The following is a 17,273-nucleotide window of genomic DNA, read 5'->3' as shown; positions in this document are numbered from 1 at the left end:
CCTTCGCCTGGTCACAGGTCAGCATTGCCAGCTTCACGTAGTACCTCGGGAGCAGAGAAGATCTTGCCTCGCCGAGGTGCAGTTTTCAGATGATTCCTGATAAGCTCGCTGGTGTTTATATACGTCTCGTCACTCTCCCAAAGCATTGTAAGGACATCCAGGCGTTGCAGCTCGGAACGAGACACGCCTGGAGAGTTCTAGAATGATCTAGGTTTATAGTACATAGTAAATCAAAACAAAAATGATGCAAAACATTTTAGAAAACTATGCCTCGGCATAAATATACATTTCTTCAATAATAATAAAAAACGAGATAGATCTCTGTTTACAGTCATTATATATATATATATATATATATATATATATATATATATATATATATATATATATATATATATATATATATATATATGTATAGTATGTTATATTTATTTAATTTTTAACTTGACACTTATAATTAATTAGTCATTTATCTAAAGTAAATTTGACTTAAATTTGTTATTTAATTTTTATGCATTACTATATTACTATCTAGATTTAATTATTTATTTATAATCCATCTAACTTTATATATATTGCTCGCCAGAACACTACACTTATTGTAGGCTTTAGTTATCTTCCATAGCTATATATTTGTCCTTTTAACATAGTGATTCTTAAATTAAATCTTTCAACAATTCATCTTTAATTCTGAGCTTTTATACATCGTTCAACTTAAAATTTTACCAACATAATGTTTAGTGTTCCAACCACGGCTAGGAGGGGTTGGTTAGGTTTAGGTTGGTTAGGTTAGGTTAGGTTAAACATTAGGTTAGTTTAGGTTAGGTTAGCGTTATATCCTATACACAGCAAGGCTGGGTTAAGTTATATCAGTTTGGTTAGGTTAGGTTAAGTTAGCATTTGCTTAGATAAGGTTCGGTTTGGTTAGTGTTATATCCCATGCGCGGCAAGGACGAGTTTGCGTGCTGACGAGGTGAGTCGGTGCATGTTGCTCTGCTATAAAATTATGTTATTAGAACATAACTAACTAGGAGGGTCACGGGCCATTTCTGGCTGCCTCCTCCGTGTGTGTGTGTGTGTGTGTGTGTGTTGAAGGGAGCAAGAGTGAAGAAAGTGAAGTACAGTAAAACAAACATGGGGGAAGAAAATGAAGAGGAGAAGGTTGGTTTACATTCACACACACTTAAAAAAGATAAATACAAATGGAAATGAAAACAGAAGTCAACCATAACAACATAACGACAATAAATCCTATGATTGGTCCAGTAACACCCAGCAACGCGAACAACAAACCTAGGATGGTTAATTTTTAGTGGACGGTGATGTTAGGATGTATTACTACGCTTCAATATTATGGTCCATAAGAGTATAATCTACAGGGACACCACTCTGATTAATGCCAAGCGATTTTATTTAGTACAGGGGAGAGCATGTACCCAAGTGATTAAATACATTAATAACAAACAATAAAAACCAATAGGAATGATACAGTTGTCCTGCCCTCACTCTTCTTCCCGCCACAAAACAATGGTCGTGATTCAACCTTATGCAAGTGATCCTTTGAGTCTGCCACCCTCCGTACTCTGGCTGCCGGAAGAGTGGGATAATTGCTGTAGATGTAAGGGCAGAAATACAAGCTTAATCTTACACCAGATGGTTATTATCTTTCCAGGTTAGTGATGTGAACCCGTCCAGGCGCTTGGTTGCCAGTCTGTTGTGGGTCCCTACCATGGTCAGGCTGCTCGCTCTTGGTGTCGGAAATATTCATCATGTCATTCCCAGAGGCCCTGCACATATGTACAAATAAGTAAGTTCTATTTCTGGTGGCGGGTATAACTATTGATATTTTGAGATGAAGTTAATATATACAGGTATTGTCACAACCAGGTAATGCACTATTGGTAGGAAGGAGAACTGTCATCAAGTGTGCCCAGTTCTGGAATTAGTAACTATTTTAGAAGAGGATTTCTTATTTTCTTTTATACAGTTCAAGAAATATGTTTACTTTCACATGATGATATTTGCTAAGTGTGTACAAAGGTTAGTTTATGTTGCATATCACATCTAATAATATAAATATTAGCAGTTTTATAATGTTGAATCGATTTTTTTGTAAATTTACACCAAAAACTGAATTTCTATTATTCTAAAATATATTTTTACTATGTAACATAAAATAGTCTAGTTATCCCTCTGAAAGGAAAGAGAATGCCTAACCAGCTGGTAACCAATGTGTAGGTAAACACTATAATTGTGAAGTTATCATTGGTTGTTATATTATGTAAAGGTATATAGGAGAAAGTGTGATGATTGAAGAACATTTTGATAATAAGAAGCAAGTCCGGCTGTGTGTTAACTCATGTAAATTGAGTAAAAATAAGTTTGTATCTTGGTAAAACTTTGTATGCTGTTGTAATACATATGTAATTTTCTCAGAAAATACACAACGTTATATTTTTAAATGTTAATTGCAAGATAGCTTAAGGACTATAGATCGTTTTGATATAACTGACTACCTATATATAATTCAGACTACGTAATACATTATGAGTTAATGAGGAAAGGTTTTGTGGAAATTGGAGTGGACAAAGATTGGTTAGGTCCCAACTTTTTTTTTTTTTGTAGGGAAAGGAGGAATGAAGGAAGATTAGAGGTGGGGGAAGGAAGTTATAGTTCGGAAATTGAAGAAATTCAGGAGGAGGTAAGAGAGGGCGGGCTGACCGCCTAGCTAAGCTAATAGTGTGTTTGGGTTGTGTCATGGGTTAGTTATTGTCTGTCGGTACAGGCACTAGACATCCTACCCTGTCCCATATATGGCTGTTTTAAGGGCCTTATTTCATATTCCGCCGACCCTACTGGCGGATGCTGTTTCTAGGGAGGTTGTCTATTGCCTGGCCGTGTAGATCGGGGGTGGTAATGGACCTTTTGAGATTTCGTAACTTTTTGGGAACCATGTATGGTTGTTGTCGTTATCTGGTGGGAGTCTTTGAAGGAGTTCTTGCTCTGATCGTTCTATCTTTTGCCAGATTCTGCTGGCCAGGGTGTGCAGTTGCTGGTTGATGGGTTTCATTCTCAGGTCTCTATGTATCTCGGCTGTGGTTCTGGTGAAGGGGTATCTTTCGCCTGTGACGAATCTTAGGGCTTCATTTTGGACCACCTGTAATTTTAATATTTGAGTGGTGCTCATAGTATGAAGAGGTACTGCTGGGTAAGTTAATATCGGTGTGATAAATGATGTCACCAGGCGGAGTTTTATTTTCTCAGGAAGCGCTTTAAAGCGGTATAGTTTTCTCGGCTCACTTCTTGCTTTTTCCTTCCTACTGTGGACATGATGGGAGTAACCTGTCGTGGATATATGCAGGCCCAGAAGGGTGCCTCTGCTTTTGTATTCTATCTGGGCATTATTGGTTACTAATGGATGGGTTTTCTTTCTGCATAAGGGTATCACTGTGAATTTCGGGAGACTGGTTTGGATTTTCCATTGTTTTTCGTAGTTATTTACCCTTTCTAATTCCCGCCTGGTGTTGTCGACCTGTAACGCTCGCGATTTTCCTTGATGTGCTGTTATTTGAGTGATGTCGTCTGCATACATAATATCTTCGTAACCTATTCTAGTGGGAGGCGGGGTGTCACTTGTGTAGATAATATATAGGGTGGGGGAGAGGACGCTGCCCTAAGGGACTCCATTCATGAGTGGGAAGGTCTCTCCTGTGTGTTGTCCTACCCTCAGTCGAGCATTTCTGCCGTCCAGAAAGTTGCAAAGCAAATTTTCAATGTTGGTGGGAAGTCCGAGTTGGAGGATCTTATATTTTAGACCGTCATGCCAGACTTTGTCAAATGCCTTCGCTACATCCCAGAGAGTTAGATTACATTGTCTACCACTCGCCGCGGCTCTGGCTATGTTTTCACATGCCAGGGCTATCGCTGTTGTGGTGGACTTCCCTTTCCTGAACCCGAATTGTCTGCAGTTGACTCTATTGGTTGTTTCCAGGTGATTTCTCAGACGGTTATTGATGATTTTTTCTAGGATTTTTCCAGGTACTTCGAGGAGGGAGATCGGTCTGTAGTTTAGTGGGACGGCGGGGTTCTTTCCTTGTTTTGGTGTTAGGATAATAATGGCCTCTTTGAATTTAGTTGGGAAGTAGCCCGAGGCCAGGCAAGCGTTCATTGTGGTTCTCAGTCTCTCCATGGCCGGGTTGTTTATGTGGCTGAGGATCTCCTTGGTGATGCCTGAATAACCAGGGGCTTTATTTTTGGTATTGGAGATGGCTCTATTGAGTTCTTCCGAGGTGATTGGTTTGGACAATGGGCTGTCCGCTCTCAGATCCTCCCATATGATTTCAGGGGAAGGCTGAGTGCGGTGTGTCTGGCCCCGGAGTTCATCAAGGACGAGCTCCTCGTGGGTACCATCGAATCCCCTATTCTCTTCATTTGTGATTCGGAAGATGTTCCTCCATATGTCCCTCAATATGGGTTCTTTGTCTTGGTCGTCATATATTTTACTTCCTGCGTGGTCAGTTATATATGATGACTCGTTATGGCTGCAACCTTTCAATCTCTTAACTCGACGCCAGAACTTGTTTACTTAGGCGCTTGAATGCCGAGTCAATATAATTGTAACATCTAAGAAAAGTATATTCAGAGTTATAAACATTGAAATCAGTTGCATGAAATTATAAGGTGAACAACTGTAGTGAAATACTTAGTATAAATGAACTGGAAATGTGTAAATTATTATTATTAGTGAACTGGTATTGTTACCATGATTCCAACAACCCTTCTAGTGAGTAAGAGAAGCGGTAACTTGCGGTTGTATTTCCCTCTTATAGTTTTTTTTGTAAATAAGTGATATACCCCGAGAAATGGTAAGACAACTGTTATTTTTGTATTTATTAATCAGTAATATATGTATAGAGGGAATAATATTTTATACACAAATTCTTTCAATCATGCTAGGATGTTATTTTTTGTGATGATTAATTTAGAGATAATACTGATTAAAAACATTAACGTTAAGTACTTAGTCATGCGATACTGAATAGTGAACAATGAAAACTCAAAGTACTGTACTGTAATATTTAGTAGGATTTATATAAAGTGTTATTTCTGTTAATTCATTAGCTACTCATTATTCTGTGTCGAGTGACGATGTGAGTTATTATTATCTATATTAGGAACCAAAACCAAACAATATTTTCAGGGCGTCGTGTGTGCATAATGATTCTGCAGGTGGTTCATGGATGCAACAGTTATGTCTTGGAGAAGGATTCTGTGTGGAGCAGTATTTGAACAGTCGTAAATTGGAGCTGTTAAGATTGTTGAGTGAGGCTGTGTGTGTCCCAGAGGTGTCCAAGTATTTTGACCATACCAGTGTAAAGAAACACTGTGGAAATATCATGGAACAAGGACTGAGGCTCAGGTATGTGGAAAATTTATCTGATTCAATTATGACTAATTATGTCTGTTGAAGTAATCAGCTTCTAGTGAGAAATTATCACTAGGTATTCTAGGTATTGTATGTGTGTTTGAATTATTAATAATTATGTATGTATAATTTATCTGAGACTTAATTTAACCCCCATCTTTGCAAGCCAGGAATTTCTAAATTTCCTACCCCTTTGTTTGCTTTCTACTAAGATAAGGTAAATTATACATTTATCATTTTTATAAACTGGTGCCATCAACAATAACTATATGCCTACTGCTTAAAACTAGTTGCATTACCTTGCCTGGATAAGGAAAGAAAATAAAGTGTTAGTAGTCAAGAGATCAAATATAGTATGACAAGTCACTGTAATACTGGTAACAGTGATATTCTGTTGTCGTTTGTGCAGTAATAATCCCCACGGCACTACACTGGTGTCAGTTGGAATAAACTGATAGATTATCATCTTTAATGATTTTTATAGTAAGTTCAATTTTCACTTTCTCTCCTGGTAAGATTTGGCCCTGAAGGCTCTCAGTGCTCTAGGGGCACACGTTGTGTTCCCCATTAGTATGTTTATCGTCTCTGGTTACACAGACGCCAGTAGGCTTACATAGGATGCCTTAACGGGCGTATAATAATAATGATGATAATAATAATGATAATAATAATATTAATAATAATAATAATAATAATAATAATAATAATAATAATAATAATAATAATAATAATAATAATAATAATTAACAGTTTATTAAGAAAACATGGCAGCCCGAAGGCTGAAAATATACAATGAACAGAGATGATAAGTTACATATGGTGAAATCTGGGAGTGGGTCACTTGATTGACAAAAGCTTTCAATACAAAAACATAAGAAACGTAGAGTCACCATATAGATTAACCTTAGATCTGGTACTGTGGGAGCTGGTCTGTAGACATTCTTGTGACCTGATGTTGGCGCCAACAAAGTCCTTCCCGTTGTACCTGACTGCTGTATAGATGTACAGGAAGGCTACTCAGGATAAGGTGGGTGTGAGTGAAGCAGAGCTGGGTGACTGTAGCTCGTTAAGTGCCTCTCCTGTTGCCTCCACACCTTTTGTGAGGAAGTGTCATTAGACATGAACTCTCTGTCTTCACTTGATACTCTTGTTGTGATAACACCTCAGGTGTTGAAATCACTAAATTATACTTGTATAATATGAAACTAAACTAAACTTAGTCTGCCCTCGCTAACTCAAAGTAAGGGTCTGGGGAGTATCCGTAGAGGTTAAAGTCGTATCTATAGTAGTTGACGATGTCCTTCAGTAGGGAGAGCGGCACCTGACTGTAGTAGTGCCGGGTCGCCTCACTCGTCTTGTTGTACACGTCGAAACTGAAATGAACACAAAGTTAGAATGATCAAAGAATTGCAGCCACCGTGACCACGAAGCATGAGTTAGTGTTTCTGTTGTGAATGTTATAGTTACCTTCAGAGACTTGTCGTGGTCTCGTGTTTTAACAGCTACGGTCTTTAAGCACTGCAGAGGGTGAGTTTCAACTCTTAACAACAATTTAAAAACTATGAGATGTACTAACAGTATTTTACATTAGTGGGATCATAACACAACATTCACCGACGTTCTCTCTCCTTTACGGATTAAGGACATCTGCTCTTGACAACAAAGCCGATTTAAAACTCGCGTCATGAAGTAGCGGAAAATATTTTGATTAATTTTTACATTCTTATGACAACTATAGTCTATGTGTTTCCACCAGTCTGGCATTGAGTTTATCCTTAAAACTAATAAATAACTTATTACATGAAGTTGTAAGTGGTGAGAACGATGCCCACCACCCGAGTGTAGGGAGTTAGTTGCTTGAGGTACAATGACTTTATCCCTTAAAGTCGTTATCTTAAACTCTAGGAATTATTCTCTTTGAGTGTGAAAATATTGTTGTTACCGCCTGCACTGTGCGAGCGGTAATGGTGGAATTTATGATAGCATATGTTGGTGTTATGATAACGGTAATACGGACAAATAGTTGATGTGAACACAGAGTTAACTGCGAGGAGAGACTAGCAGTGTTGATGGTAGCTGTTCTGCTGAAACTGGACGATGACGCTTGTCGTCTGTACTCCATGTCCTGTGTGGGGCAGTGCACTACGAGTATCACTTACAGACTAGTTATACTGTAGGACCCATTACACATAAGTCTATGCTCATACGAGGCTTTATTGTTCTAAACTGTTATGTATTGGCAGATACTATATATATATATATATATATATATATATATATATATATATATATATATATATATATATATATATATATATATATATATATATATATATATATATATATATATATATACGTCTTTGTAATATTCAGATAAGTGTGTAGTAAACGCTGTCGCCATTGTATATAATACGAAGCTGTATTGTCACCTAAATTGTAATCCACAAATCTTGAGTAATGTGTTAACATTAAAATTGCATTAACAGGTTTTAAACATTATACACCATTGAGTCCACGTGCACGGGTCTTCTTAACCAGACGGCGCATTTTTACCGCTTCATTGGCGGTAACAATTGTACTGATAAGCTTTTGTTATGATACTGTTGGAGATACTGAACACTTCTTTGAGGAAAATCATTTTACATTTCTGACTGATTATAAGTGCACGACCATTCACTCACTTGGAGGCGTGAGTGTATAGGTTGAGGAGGTGGTCCTGGAGGCCGAGCTCCCGGATGATGAACTCTTGGTCCATGTTCAGCGTCTCCACGTGGGCGATGACGTCATAAGTCAGGTGGCAGGGCGCACAGGTCAACCAAAATGGCCGCCAGTGCATGTTGATTTTGTTGTCGCCGGACTTCCTGTGGCAGGATGACAGATTGAACATCGGTGAATGTACTGTGTGTGTGTGTGTGTGTGTGTGTATGTGTGTGTGTGTGTGTGTGTGTGTGTGTGTGTGAAATTACTTTTTTATGTCAGTAATTATTTTTGTCGTCTGAATTAAAATACTCTTAGACCTGATTTCAGATGATTGGAAATATAATCTAATTTTCATAGTTTCTCTAAAACCTTTTGTGATTCTTAATGTTACAATCATCTTATTGTAAGATTCTTCTCATTTTCTCCTCTTCCCCCCCTCTCTCTGTGTCTCTTCATATGGTTTAATGCTTCATATATCTGGTTGTACCTGTAAAAGTGTTGAGCAGTTGCCACGTCCTGGTTACAATGTTTGATTTGAGTTTCTTTAACCTTTTGTTGAGAGAGAGAGAGAGAGAGAGAGAGAGAGAGAGAGAGAGAGAGAGAGAGATGATAACTCACCAAGCTTTCTTTATGTCATCTTTCACCTTAAGGAGAAACTGGGTGAAGGTGGGCTGGGTTAGGTTGGTGGCGGAGGTGTTGGTGCTCAGGTCAACGTACCCCCTGGCTATCTTCTTCTGCATTGTCTCGAACTTACCTTTCGGATTCCTGACACGAAGCATCTTGTCTCTGAGAGAGTGAGAGGAGTGTGATACATAATTTAGTGTTCCGTAGAGTAGTTTATTTAAATCTATTCCATATAGGTACTTGTGTAATCTTTCCCAAACACACACACACACACACACACACACACACACACACACACACACACACACACACACACACACACACACACACTACTACTACTACTTTTTTTTTTTTATCGTGACCTCCAGCCTCCCCCAATAACCACACCTTCGCCACCATTTTATTACCTTAATATTAAATATCCTAATACATAAGTAGCTATCCTTTCTGTGTTGAATTAGTTGAGCCGCAGATCTATGCGGCATTCAGTGACTGTAGCCTCATAGTCAATATCTGCAGCAGTTGTCGGAGTAGGGGCAGAAGCTCTCGTTCCCCTGAGGCAGAGCAAAGCTGACCGAAGGAGAGAGAAAGACAGTCGACATCTCATCCAGGCTGTAACGAAACTTCTGGGCTGCTGCTTCTGTTCGGAGATCACCTCCGTGCGTCTGGCGTAGAAACATCTTGCACTTGGTCCCATCTCACCAGAGGTTGTGAACACTACTACTACTACTACTTTGCTGTCACTCGGAAACGAGTATGATGATCAGCCAGCTACGATATAATGGTATGAGTTATTAAGGATGTCACCAATGTTTGCGAGCTGTGGGGTGATTTCAGAGGCCGATACGGGATCGGCAGGGCCGTCCACAGATGTCACACGTGTGGAGGGCTACATCTAGTGTGGGAGGGGCAGCGGCAGTGTCTTTCCGGCGTTTGCGCCTGTCTGCCTTGGTATACAGTCGGGTTAACTCGAAAGTATTGATACCTCGTCTGGTGCTCCTCCAAGCTTTACATTTACTATTCGTTAGGTGACTGTAAAGTAGCTGCTTTGGCAGTCTACTGTCGTCCATGCAGGTAACATGGCCAGTCCAACGTAGTTGTTTATGGGTAATAGTGGCCTCGATGCTCCTACAGTTGGTGTCAGCGAGAATACTGGCATTTGTTCTCTGTGTAGTGGGCCTTAGGGCTGTTCTGCCAGTAAGTGAGAACAGTACGTTAACTATTGACGAATACTTCGATATTTGGGTCGTTTTCATCAAATCCTGGTGTTTTGATCTGGCTGAGAGTCTCTTTGCAAGTTTTTGTGTTGATAGCTTTGATGGGATCCAATTCGGCACTCGGAATTTGGTTATTTGTTTTTGGGTTATTCATCAGATCATCTTTGAGCTGCTCTCTGAAAGCGTGTGTTAAAGCCTCTTCTTGAGGTTTGTTGCCTTTACCATGAAGGGAGATTTTGGCCCAGACGACCTGATGATCTGTGTAGCAGTGGTCTGAGCCACGCATGGCTCTGGCGATGAGGACAACCTGGCGATCTCTTTTTCTGACAGGGATGTAGTCAATGGAAAGCCAATGTTCCAAGAACCCTTGACCTTGTCGGCCTGCCTAAACAAGGTGTTGTTGTGATAGTGAGGTTATTTTCAGCACACTTGCTGAGTAGGAGTAGGCCGTTGGGATTACACTAACCTACTCAGTTTCTCTTTATGGTTCCCTGCCATATGTCAGCATCTCTTCCAACTCTGGCATTGAAGTTATCAAGGAGCACAACCTTATCTTCTCTAGGGATAGAGGTTAGCACTCTGTCAAGGCTGGCATAAAAGGCCTCCTTGATGTCATCTGCATCCAGTGTTGAGACATATGCACTAATGAAGAAGGCATGACGTGAGTGATTCAGTGGGAATCGGAGCGTCATGAGGCACTTGTTGATCCCAACAGGCATTTCAGTTAGCCTATTGAGGATGGATTGGCGAATGGCAAAGCCAACTCCGTATTTGCAGTTTCTCTCTGCAGCAGGCATACCCTTCCATAAGAAGGTATAGCCAGACCCCTGTTCTGTGAGTCGACCCTCGTCTGGGAGCCGGGACTCACTATTGACTTCTATGTCGATGTTATACCTAGCCAGCTCTTTTGCCACAAGGGCGGTTCTTCTTTAAGGGCGCTCGTTTGTGCTAGCATCCAGAAGGGTCCTGAAATTCCATGCAGCAAGCATAAGAAGTTGTATAGTTTATTTTGCTTTGATCTGTGATTTTGATTATGTTTCGACACACACACACACACACACACACACAAGTACCTGTAAGCAGACAGAATACGCTCCAAGGGATGCCTCACTATCATCATCTTCATTGAGTTCTTAAGGTGGCGTTCCCTCTCCGCTGGGTCTGTCGGCTGGGCGTAGATCTTCCTGGATAGAGGATGGACGCCTGAGTCTACCTTCTTTTTACCTGCCAGTAGCAACAAGTTCTTGACCCAGGAGGTGGAAGCAGCCTGCAGGGAAGAAAGACATTACGGGAAGTCATCATCTTCATTATTCACTCGGTTTGTCTTGACATCGCTTCCAGTAGTTCGGCATGATAGTTTTAGCCCTGCACTGTACGGTGAGGTGCGGCTTGGTCATGTGTTGTGGGTGTCAAGTTATTAGTAAACTCACACGAGCACACGAGCACACACGGTGATTTTAGACACACACACACACACACACACACACACTGTTGTCTATCGCCACAGTAGCCCAATGCTTTACCGGATCATTAATTAATTCCTTAGGTTAGGTTAGTTAGATTCCTTTCTTTTTTATAAGGATTAGCTCACCCGCGCACAGGTCTCTGACCCACATCGGGGCCTGGGGGCGAAAATGTAATAATAATAATAATAATAATAATACAAATAATAATAATAATAATAATAATAATAATAATAATAATAATAATAATAATAATAATAATAAAGAAATACAAAAATTAAAAACAAATCAAAAGTGAGAATGTATTTATGTTGTCAATGGTGAGAGAAACAATTGAGACCCTGCAATTGTGTGTAAATGAGGCAGAAAGTCAGATCAGCAACCTGGGACTTGGTCACAATTTTCGTGATGCCATATGGCAGCAGGGTCTACCATTAGACAACACATTATGCTTCCAATATCTTCCCAGGCAGTAGTGCCTCCCTGTTCGGGGATTAAGGGTAGGTTAGGTTATGTTAGATAAAGGTTAGGTTAAGTTAGGATAGTTTAGCTAGGGTAGGTTTGGTTAGGTTAAACTTACACCATCACTCCTTAATTACCTTAAATATCGGACACCAGACCATCTTGTACTCGTTGACGAAGAGCAAGTTGTTGTAGATTTTCTTCATGTCAGGTGCCAGTACGCCCTGGAGCTTGAGAGAACCACACACCTTCTTCACCATGTTCCTCCGTTCCCCCATCACCGCTCTCTCCTCCTCCGTCATCTCCTTCGTCTGATCAGTGAGAGAGAGAGGTGAGGAATGATGACATACAGTGAAACCTGTCTTTAACGAACTAAATGGAGGAGAAAGTCCAATATATCAAGGGTCTGTTAGTTGTGAAAACTTCCATCTTTCGAACTATATAATAAAAGTTCGTTATATCGAGGGTCCGTTGAGTGTAAAATCCCACAACTAACGGATTATATAAGGAGAGAAGTCCGTTATGTGGAGACTTTACGTAACAATCAGTCGAGCCTGATGAACTAGCTCCTCCTGTCCATTTGTCTGTCTGTCTTCTCTCTGTCAACGTCAAGATTACAACAGTGAAAGCTATAAAGAGACGCCACACTCTAATGATAATGTGAAAGACAAAAAAGAAAGAAACAGTTGTTTGGTGAGAGAAGATAGAGTCAGTTTCACGTACACAGTTCCGAGTCACTAAGTAACATCAACATACTGAATGAGTCAACCTTTACATTGCATCCGATCGTCCAAAATTTAATCTTCAATATAAAAACTTAAGGTCACCCATCCTGTTAGTCTGGTTCAGGAATGTTATGTTCTTTCCTAGGCCAAGGATTTGTATCTCGAAGAACCGTACGTGGAGTTTTTCTTGTAGCTTATTCGCAGTAGTAGTAGTAGTATTGGTAGTAGTAGTAGTAGTAGCTAATGGGGGAGGCTGGGAGACACTTTAATAAACAAAAAATTGTAAGTAGTAGTGGATACCAACGAATTAAACAAGATTCGACGGTCCATTACAACAGAACAGCAGCACATCCAAAGTGATAAACTTCAACGACTGATGCAGCAATTGCCCGAGAACTTGAAAATAAGTAGCGTGAGCCCAGGTGGTGGGCGCCTTGAACTGCCTAACAACTTTACCGATTAGGGCAAAAGGCTTCATCCTTAATAAGCAAGAATTCACAGATGCCCTTCCAATGCGCGTGTGGCTCATCATACGACATTGACCAAGCCATGGTGTGCAAGAAAGGGGCCTTCGTATGCATGAGGCATGACGAAGTAAGGGATCTCACAGCAAACGCGTTGAAGGAAGTCTGCCATGACGTCACTGTGGAACTAACCCTCCACTCATTGGACAGTGAAAAGCTCCATTACAGGACCTCAAACACATCCAACGAAGCCCTTGTTGATGTCAGTGCTCGAGGATTCTGGACACGGGGGACAGCGAGCCTTCTTCAACATCAGGATTTTCGACCCCATGGCTGCATGTCACCGTCGCCTCGCTCTCGATGCAGCACACAAGAGGAGTGAGGAAGACAAGAACAGGGCGTATGGGGACAGAATTCAAAATGTGAATCAAGGCAGTTTCACTCCTTTGGTGTTCACAACCACTGGCGGTATGGGACCAGGTAAAAGGTCTTTTTTCACAAGACTGGCTGAGGTGTTATCTGAACAGAAGCAGCAGCCCAGAAGTTACGTTATAACCTGGTTTAAACGTCGACTGTCCTCCTCTCTGCTAAGGTCTGCATTGTTTTGCCTCAGGGATACGAGATCTTTGGCCCCAAAGCCGACAACAGTTGCAGAGTTTGACTATGAGGCAACAGTCACTGAATGGCGCTTAGATATTCGGCTCAACTAACTCAACAAAGCTAGGGTAGCTTCTTTTGTATTAGGATATTTAATTTTAAGGTAATAAAATGGTGGCGAATGTGTGGCTATTGGGGAAGGCTGGAGGCCACGTTTTAAAAAAAGTAGTAGTAGTAGTAGTTACACCTCAGGTCGCCAGTATCGTGAACGCCGTCGAGTTTTGTGAGTGTAAATGAGTGAGGACCGTTACCCATGACCCACTGAACAGTGGCGGACTGGCCGGGCTGGTCGCCGCAGGTCATCTCCAGATGAACCTGCCAGATGTCGCAACATACTGGGATAGAATGAATCGTTAGAGAAATGTATCTGAAGGCTTCTAGGTGGTACACGCGAAGATACCGAGTAGCGGAAAAGTTTTTATAGAACGATTCTTAATTTGACTTGACAAGGGATATGGTAAAAGATGAATTACATTATGAGGAAGAGAAATCGGTCACCGCGGCCACCGCCCTAGTGTGGTAACCAACTTTTTCGTCCCGGCTCGACCAACGAGTATCTGATACATACATACATACATATCCGTTTGTTATAATCAGTTTGCTAGATATTTATTAATTTTGGATCCAAACCACGTGTAGCGAACGTAAAAGTATTAATTCGGTTGATGAGGAAGATGATACTGTGGCAGAGAGGGTAAGTGACCTCCTCGGGCCCTGCAAGTACTAACCAACAGGTCTTTCAAGCAGATGTTCGTTGCCTTTTATAACCTTACTTAACCCAATCTAACTTATATCATACCATAACCTTACCAGACCAAGTTTAACTAAATTTTGATGTTTTAAGAAAAATTTTAGGTTTGGTTTGATCATGTTTAGGTTGGGTTAGGTTTGGTTAGGTTAGGTTTAGGTTGGATTGTATCTGGTATTCTGATCTAGAATTAAAATATAATCTCTCCCTAACTAACTTTATGGCCGTGTTCTTCAGCATCCTTCCTCTGGCTCACACAGTGAACTAATACTCGCACCGTCAACACTTTTATTTCTATGAAGGATGGACACGCGTGTTAGTAGTGGCGGGAGATACGTGTGCTGGTGTTAAACAATGAGAGAAGGATCAAGGTACCTACCCAGGAGGAGGCCGGCATGTGGACCTCGTCTTTATGGTATTGTTTCGGGTGAAGGTTGCTGACTCTCCTTGGTATGGTATTCTCCACGTCTACAGTATCAACAGTGACGAATTCTCTTTTATTGTCTATACTGTCAGTAACATTTGCACTCTGAAGGTGGACGTGTGGTCGGATTTTCTCTTCCCCACTGACGGAGTCACTCACATTCACTGTTTGCCTCGCTGAGTGCTGCCTCACGTCTCTTGTTTCTTGGTCGACAGTTAATAGTTGTAGTTTAAGTGTTTGCACTGACACCAACCCCAGCAGGACCAGAGCTAACAGACACAGGACGCTGCTCAATAAAGTGAATAAAATCCCATTCCTTATTATTGATCGACATCCCAGGACGTTCACTCGGCGGAGGAAGGACAACGTCATTGTCAATAGTATCACGTAAACCTTGACTGGTGGAGGAGGAACCTCGTCCGCGGGGAGAGTGGAGTGTTGCTTGGGTAAAGTTGCGAGGAGCACTGACCAGTAGTGCGTCGCCTCCCACACCCTAACCCTAAAAGACGCTCTAAAAGAAACTCAAGCAGACTCCCAAAAGCTCAACAATGTCAGCGAGACCATGGAAGTCCTGCAATCAGAGATAAGAACTGTTAGATGTTCTGGGTAATAAGTTCTATATACAGGAGAGAACACAAACACCTGTATAGTTTTGTAGGTTCGGTTTACTGGATAAGAGTATGTACACAGAGGTGGAAAGCACTGCTCCCTAGCTAAGGTCCTGGTCAACTACCATAGACGACGTATGGCAAGTGATACATTAGCAGCTTCCATACGTCGCCAGGCACATTAATTAAGCGTGTGGGATATGGTAATAACATTGCCACACGCTGCTAGCTAGGCTGAATAAATATAAATGGAGCACATACATAATATACATACATAATACATAATCCAGCATACATAATATACATACAAGAACCATCAAGGACTCAATACAACAGGCAGTTACTGAGTCACTGGGCGCCATGAGGGACGCAGTGGCGGAGAGTATCAGGAGCGTCTCCTCTCCACAGCTGGACGAGTCCAAAGCCACCACTATATACTTGTCTTACCTGCATGCCCATCACATGAACATGGTTCATCCAGGTTCATTCTCGAAACACCTCAACGAGACACTAACCAGGAACAACATTGCACCTGTTGAAATAAGCGACGAAGTCCCTTCAAAAGAAATCCTTAAGGCAGTAACCCACTCAACGACCTATGGACGGCCTCAACCCACGCCAGAAATAGACCATGACCTCCTTGACTTAGGCAAAAGTCAGTACAACCGCAATCCCGACGTGGCCAGTCAGTCCCCCAGGGATCACAGCTCCAACGACACCGTAAATGCCCGCGATCCCATTACATGCACTCCCAGCGACGACAGTGACCATCGGACTGCAACCACAGTCAATGGTTGCGACCAGATGATGACGACTCAACCCACAGAGTGAGTCCATAACGTAATACAGTATAAGATGTTAATAAACTTGTAATTGTAAAATCAATCTAGCCATTGTCTACTAAAATAACCATTGTGCAACCTCATTCTAAATCCTAGGTTAGCTTAGTTAGCCAACAAACTCTGTAATATGTAAAACAAGGGGTGTCGTCCCCCTCTGTTTAACTCATTAAACTTCTTTTCCAACCTTTCCCCCCACGACTATATGTTGTGACTTCTCCATCCCTCATGTCTGGCTGTGCCTTGAGCCCCAGCATGCCTTCCACCCTTTCCCCACCTTAACCTAAAAAAAAAAAAAAAAAAAAAAAACCCTTACTGCTGAGGTGTGCTGGCCTGCCCCGCTACCCGCCTCACCATAACCTGTTTTTGATCTTGCTACGCGCTAAAAGACCTTCGTTGTTAAAGTGCAGTAATAACATTACAACAACAAATTCTAAACGAGTGAAAAATGTGTGAAAGTTAATGAAAGTAACTCAAATGTCACACAAAAAATATTTCACACATATTACATGTTTGTTTTTGTCGGTGAACAAGAGGGATAACTCCATAATATACAACCCTGAGACATTAGTTTGACAAATGGGATCACCCGAAGATTAGGCCTCCAGTTTATTTCACCTGACGACTAAACACCCTAACGTTACCTTGGGGAGCGGGTAGAATAGGTGAGGATAAGTTAAGATAGCGTTAGGGGGTTTTATTAAGGTGAAATAAGACAAGGTGCTAATATTCTAGTGACCTGAAAAATAATATGTGTACACAGTTTATATTACATACCACAGTTATGAAGAACCCGACTCAGATTACGGAAACAGTTCAAGGTTCAAAGTTGACGTTGTTATTGCTTGTGTGTGTGTAAAGGCGGTTTTAGAGTGTCTACGGCTGTAATCCTTTGTGGACATTAGCTTCATTTATTA

General features: G+C 41.1%; 1 protein-coding gene across 1 annotated transcript; it reads right to left on the bottom strand.

The window, feature by feature from the left end:
- Positions 1 to 6,228: 6,228 nt before the first annotated feature.
- LOC121853193 (carbohydrate sulfotransferase 10-like) lies at positions 6,229 to 15,432 on the bottom strand. The gene is made up of 6 exons (XM_042347175.1): positions 14,865 to 15,432; positions 12,029 to 12,202; positions 11,040 to 11,233; positions 8,744 to 8,911; positions 8,107 to 8,286; positions 6,229 to 6,798 (listed from the first exon to the last, which is right to left on the bottom strand). The coding sequence occupies exons 1-6, from the start codon at positions 15,279 to 15,281 to the stop codon at positions 6,642 to 6,644; spliced, it is 1,290 nt and encodes a 429-aa protein (XP_042203109.1). The 5' UTR covers positions 15,282 to 15,432; the 3' UTR covers positions 6,229 to 6,641.
- Between the last annotated feature and the right edge of the window lie 1,841 nt (positions 15,433 to 17,273).

This window comes from Homarus americanus, unplaced genomic scaffold (assembly GCF_018991925.1).
Source record: "Homarus americanus isolate GMGI-L3 unplaced genomic scaffold, GMGI_Hamer_2.0 scaffold32871, whole genome shotgun sequence".
In the NCBI taxonomy this organism is placed as follows: domain Eukaryota; kingdom Metazoa; phylum Arthropoda; class Malacostraca; order Decapoda; family Nephropidae; genus Homarus; species Homarus americanus.
The sequence above is the reverse complement of the archived record's forward strand: the minus strand, read 5'-3'. Positions and strand labels throughout refer to the sequence as shown.

Bases quoted from the DNA above. Each gene is read 5' to 3' on its own strand.
- LOC121853193 (XM_042347175.1), bottom strand. From the start codon at position 15,281: ATGACGTTGTCCTTCCTCCGCCGAGTGAACGTCCTGGGATGTCGATCA. The intron at 11,234-12,028 runs GTAATTAAGGAG...TCTTCCCTGCAG, and splicing joins TCTGGTGTCCGATATTTAAG to GCTGCTTCCACCTCCTGGGT. The intron at 8,912-11,039 runs GTACTTGTGTGT...TCACTCTCTCAG, and splicing joins CGTATTCTGTCTGCTTACAG to AGACAAGATGCTTCGTGTCA.